Here is a 6,483-nt window from a genome sequence, read left to right on the forward strand (position 1 = left end):
TTACGATAAAGAAAAAATCGCTAGTTTTCCTTATTTTTCTTGAATAACAATGGCATAAATTACATAAGAAAGACCCCATAATTATTACATATATCAATTTACGATATAAAGGAGAAAGTGAAAATGAGTGAGAAGAGATCTAAATTACAGAGAGATGGAATTGGAAACAGAATATTTACTTAAGTCTTCCTTCTTACTTTCTGCGGCTAGAGCGAAATCCCTTCTGTTCTTCTTGCTCCTTCAGATCGTATCGAGATTATAGATCTGCTTGATAATCTGACTGAGCCATTACTAATTATGGTTGGACAATTTGTCCTTCCTAAAGGAAGCAGAAAGAAATCAGAAGAAGAAGAAGACTAGTTGAGAAAATGATTGGGGCCTTCGATTGGATGGAGTTGGAGAAGAACTGAGGACTACCGGGTGGAGTATGATAGTAAAATGGGAAGTAAGGTACAATTGGGTTCGGAGGTGGAGGCCGTGGGTAGATTCCGGCGGGTGGAGGGTACACCGATCCTCCTATGGCGCCCCCGGGCCCACCAGGCGGGTAGCCGGGCTGCCATGGCGGCAGGGGAGGTGGATAATTATTATCGGAACTCGGGGGCAAAGGCGGTGGTGGGCACTCGGATACAGACGACGGCGGGGGTGGCGACGGCGGCGGAAGTGAGGGTGGTGGCGGGGAGGGAATTGGGTGGCATGGATTGTCGCAGGCAGAGCACATTGTGCACTCGATCTGATCTTTGCTAGTTTCCGTTACAGTCGTTGCAGCTGTGAAGGGCGAAAAGCTGGCTGGCAATATCAGGAAAAGACCGAGTAAACATGTTAGAGTTTGGTGGGTTCTGGCCATTCTTGGAAGAAAACGGATCAGGAAATGGAGAGAGAGAAATTCAGAGCAGATACATTGTTAGCTGAAATCCAGAGCAAAGAAGAGAAGAAAGGATTGAGGCAATATCGGATCTATAGGCGAAGGTTTCAGAGAGCATGCAACAGACGAAGGAAAAAAAGCTTTTGTGTAGTGAGAGAGAGAGAGAGAGAGAGAGAAATGGAGTGCGTTGCAATAATGGGTGAATGGGCTTTTATCTTTTACGCAGCGCCATGTCTCCTCCTTCCATCTTGACAAAAAAAAACAAAAACAAAAACAAAAATCAAATAAAGGGACCGCAGACGTTATGACTTATTGAGTCAGAGGTGAAATTTTTAATTTTTAGTTGCTTTTTAACTTTTTTACTTTGGTAAGAAGTAAAAACAAAAAAGATGCTTTATTGCCCAATAGCGAGTGATTCTGTGGAGTGGAAGGTGGAGGGATGGGGACGAGGGCATATTCTCTCATTTAATTATACTTTTGATATTCTGAATTGTAGGATAAGATTGATACTGAGTTCTTATTGGCTAAAGTTGTGCTCCTTCTTTTCATGTGTCAGAAACTCTGACTTTTTGACTTTTTTTTTTCTTTTACATGAGATGAGGGACAAGACTCAAGAGTCGGTCGGTCTGGCGATCAACGGCGGTCCACCGACCATCGTTGTCCAGGCTGGTCCCGTAGGGAGACGTCCCCGCACCTCCTGACGAACAGATGTTGTCAACCGAGGTCCGAGACGAAACAAAAGAATATGGTCGACGTTTTCTTCTTTTCTATCCCTTTTTTCTTATATTCATTCAAATTTCATATTGTGCACATCACATGGATGATGGATGGGTGGCTTCATTATATACAAAGAGTCATAAAAGCTGCAAAGTTTTTAAGTGGTTGAATCCAAAAACTGGTTTGATTGGGAAAACAATTTCCGCTCTTTCTATCTTTGCTTCCTTTTTGTTGCTGCTGTAATATATAATGTTTATGCTTATAAGTCATATTTATTCAAATATTTCAATTTTGAATTCTAATAAGTGAGTTAAAGCATTTAAATTAAAGTATAGCAAAAACATTTTTCAAATTTAAATTTACAATCCTTTTTTTTAATCTTTTAATACTTTCAATTTTTATGTAAACACATGCACGTGATATATCAAATTATCAATGGCGGGTTTGTCTTTTTGTAGGTGGCCGACACAGGGTTAGAGTAATTCTAATTCAAATTCAATTATACTGAGGAGTGGAGAGTGGATAAACATGGACTTTCCCCCTTACACTAAGGACTAGAGCTGTGTAGCAGTACGACTGATTTTAGGATCCACGAAATCGACTTTCTTGTTTCATATGGCCTACTGAGTACTGGCCCATTAAATACAGGGCCCATTTGGTTTGTAGGAATAGAGGTGTGGAATTGGATTCCATCCGTTTGATTGGATGGAATCAGAATCCCATTCCTGGCATTCTCCCCCTCAAATGGTTATTCATTTTTTATTAGGAAATGAAATCCTATTCCAATTGATTCAAATTCTAATTTTGATTTTCATTTGAACTAAACAATCTATAAAAATAGACCATTCCAATTCCGCGGGATTTCTGATGAGGAGTAATTTGATTTTCCTAATCACCTCGTGACACATGGCCTTCAAGTAACACCTCAACGCTGAGTAAGCAAGCAACTCGGCAAGTTAGCCTAGAACACCTTGCTTAGGCTGACCTCCACCTCCCGAGCTGAACTAGCAAGTCCCCTAGCTTGTGGCGATCTGTCTCAGAGACTGGCCAAGTTGTAAGAATCCACAATGACCTGCGAGGAGAGCCCGCTAACTTAAACTGATAGTGCGTTACTAGCCCGAAATCCCCGGAACGTTAATACCTCGACCGTTAGACCAACCTACCACATCGCACGCCTCAGAGTTGTTTGGGCAATTCGTAACCTCCGCGCAGATCTCACAACTGACATATTAGTACACCTAACTAAGCGGAAATGGCTCCACAAGAAAGTGATATCCATTGTGAAGGGCTCTGACCAATGAAACCTATATAAATCACTCATTTCTACTTGAGAAGCTACGGGCAACAATACACTCTCAAGCTCTCTCATTCTTTCAAAATACTTTCTAAACACCTTTTGACTTTAGCATCGAAGTGCCCTCCCCGGATAAAGACAATCCAAGCACTCTAATATTCTCTCTTGCGTACATCAATTCGGCTACTTCCAGCTTGCCTGACACACCTCGGTCCTGATAAGAAATCTTATGAATTAGTGTCCAAATCATCTGACACGAGAGAGCAACCAAATTGTGCAACATCAATTTCGATTTCAATTTTCATTATGGATTTCATAAGCGAAGCAAATTGACCCTAAATGTAAGTCTAATTCTCCAAAGATCAATGCCAACTATGCAATGGTAATATTCACAAAAACATGGGGTATTTGAGTCCGGGTCTGCTAGTTAACATCGGAATACAATAAAATATCTAAAAGCCATTTAGTTAGATCGAGTAAACTGTTGCCCCATTGAGCTATTTTATCAACAATTCTATTATAAGATCTAAATATATACATAAACTAAATATAATAAAAACTTTTGTATATATATAATTTGATTTGATTCGATTTAAATATACACATTATATATTCTTAAAATTTATATTGTATATTAGTAAAGTTTATTTAAATATTGTGTTAATGTTATATTACACATGATATATCATTTTCATTTAATCTGTTAATGCTATTCAATATCCAATTGCAATCTGAATTTAATATAAATCCAAATGATAAATTTTAGTTTGAATCCAAATATAAAATAATCAAATTAATTTGGATTTACCTATAACAATCAAAACTCAAGATGACTAAGGCCCCATTTGGTTCGTGGGAGTAGGGGTCTTGAATAAGAACCGGAATTGGCTATTGCAATTCCAACTGCTTAATTAGGTAGAATCAGAACCGGAATCCTATTCCCATTCCTGGTGGAATGGCATTCCCCCATTTGTGGGAGTAGTCATTCCCTTCCCCTCCCTTGGGAATGAAATCTCATTCCTGTTGATTTCGATTTTATTCTCATTCCTGTCTAAACCAAACAGATTATGAAAACAAACCACTTCGATTCTGATTCTAATTCTGATCGCGAACCAATAAAATAAGATAAACTATAGTTTGATCATGTGTATAAAAGACTATCTACGAGATTATTACAAGATGAAGGGGCTAGAAGGGCTAGATACAGACCAAAGAGGACATTAATAGGAATATTGAGAAATGATTTAAATGCTTGTATTTGCATACCAAAAAAAATTAAATGCTTGTAATTTAACATTGGATATGTAATTAAGCAAAATGGAATAATGAAATGTGATTCATTTAACCGATTGCCATATAAATAGGCTAATGCTTAGATGATGATATTAGTACTATCAGATCATGGGCTTGTTGCTTTGACATAAACTTGCACAGTGGAATAATGATATGTTTAATTTCAGCAGTGTTGTCGATCTCTAATGTACGATATGCCTGAATCCACTGTGCCCCACATAGTGTGGTTGAAATTAAACATATTGTATGAAGTTTTGAACCATACCACACTCCATAATCTGTCTTAGACTGTAATATGATATCTTGTATTTCAAAACCAAAAGAGGCTCATCGTACACGAACCATTGCTAAATTGCTTATGCCAAAAGAAAACAAAGAACATATTACATGACTCGTGAGTCTGCCTGCCCCACCCACAAGCTGAAGGGGAAGGTGGCCAGGTGGGGTGACCTAAAGTGATGGGTTTGATGACGTGAGTTAGCTACTAAGTTGTTTTCCTCATATCATATCATGATTGTGAAGTTCACTCGGAATATAGTGGCATATCTATATATATACACTAGATAAGAAGGATGTCACCTCAAGGGAGAATTCTCAGCCCCCTCTCATTTTAGCCTTCTTTGCTTCCTCAAGAAGTCACCTCATCGTTCCCTTCTCCCTTTCTTATAATGACATCTCATCATGCTTGTCCCACCCCTCTTTCTCTATGTTTATACCTTTGGATATCCCTTCCTAAAATTTCTCTCTAATAAAATCTCATCTAATCTAGCCAAGTGGCATCACTATCCCACACATTCTACTAAATTAGATCTAATTTAGCAGAGTTTTTCTTATAAATTATCTCTAATTCCTATTTATCCTCTCCCCACTTTTCATCTATATCTATTAAAAGAAAGTTTGAATTAAAAAAATTAAGAATTATTTAAATATTATAAAGAAATTATGTAATAACTTTAAAATATTTATTAAAAACACAAATAATATCAAAGATTTAATAATGTACATATTATTAATAATTTTATGCTTTTATGAAATTCAAAACGAAATTATGTACTAACAATATTTTTATGAATTATTCAATTTAAATATTATTCAAATAATAATTAGAAAAATATTATTTTAAAATTTTCATTAATTAAATATTATAAATAAAAAGTATTAAAAATAGATAAATATTATATAATAAAATATTTAATATTAGTAATAACTTTAAAATAATAAAAATTTTAAATATTTTACATTTTCTTTAAATAATTAAATAATGAAATATTTAACATAACTAAGTTTGAAATAGTTATGGGGATATTTAAAATAATGAAATATTTTAAACTTAAAAAATTAAGTTTAAAAATTACAGTGATATTATTAAAAAATAAATGAAAACACTTAAATTTACAATATAAAATATTTTAGACTAAGGAATATAAAACCGAACAACTCGACGAGTTGGTGTGATCTCCTGAGCTTGAATTAGTGTGATGGAGGGGAAAATGAAGGAATTTTTTGTTGAAAGAGCGGTATATTTTAGCGCTATGGTGTAATTGAGTGGTGTGATGGTGTAATTTGGTAGAGGGGGAAATTAAAGACTTGATCCAGCCAATGTAAAGTTTCTGAAATAGAATCTTGGTGTAATTGAGAGGCAAACAAAGGTATTTTGAGCTGACTTTTTGTGGGTAGGATTTTTAGGGTGTCTAGAATCTTATGGAAACATCTGATTGATTTTGGAGGGCCAAAATCACAAAAATTTGGGTCAACGAGAACATCCAAAATGGAATATTTATTCAATGATGTGGCAAATAAAGGAATTTTAAGTTAAACATTTATAGGTATATGTTTTCGGTGTGTCTAGGGTTGTGGGTGCTTCAGGGTAATGAGGGTGTTCGAAAGAGAATCTTTGGTTTGATGAAAGAATAAACGGAGAAGAATCTTGGATTAAAATTTCAAGGGTAGATATTTTAGAAGGTCCTAGGTCTGATGACAGTGTTCAGGGCAAATTGGAGTTTCAACAACAAATTGAGCAAAGGTCAAGTGATGACAATGGGATTTCTAGATGTATTGGTCTCTTGGATCATTTTGGTGGGGTTTAATTGGTCCATTCAAGGTATGATCAAGGGCATTTAAGAAATGAATATCTTGGCCAATGAGATAGCCTAAATTAAAATCTTAGTGTGATGAAGGATTAAATGGGGGATATACGTGATGAAATTTTGTTATAAGGTGTTTATAAGTATCTAGGGCTCTTTAAAAGCCCATTAACTCTAATTTGTAATTCGGTTAAAAAATCTCGTGCATCCTATTCCGGCCTTTCTTTAAGTAT

The 6,483-nt window shown here is 35.8% G+C and overlaps 1 protein-coding gene across 1 annotated transcript; it reads right to left on the minus strand.

The window, feature by feature from the left end:
* Positions 1-1,141, minus strand: LOC148861380 (uncharacterized). The gene has a single exon (XM_088941033.1). The coding sequence runs from the start codon at positions 842-844 to the stop codon at positions 320-322; it is 525 nt and encodes a 174-aa protein (XP_088797159.1). The 5' UTR covers positions 845-1,141; the 3' UTR covers positions 1-319.
* Between the last annotated feature and the right edge of the window lie 5,342 nt (positions 1,142-6,483).

This window comes from Nelumbo lutea, chromosome 4 (assembly GCF_056320005.1).
Source record: "Nelumbo lutea isolate HS-2025 chromosome 4, American lotus-T2T, whole genome shotgun sequence".
Lineage (NCBI taxonomy): Eukaryota > Viridiplantae > Streptophyta > Magnoliopsida > Proteales > Nelumbonaceae > Nelumbo > Nelumbo lutea.

Bases quoted from the DNA above. Each gene is read 5' to 3' on its own strand.
- LOC148861380 (XM_088941033.1), bottom strand. From the start codon at position 844: ATGGCCAGAACCCACCAAACTCTAACATGTTTACTCGGTCTTTTCCTG.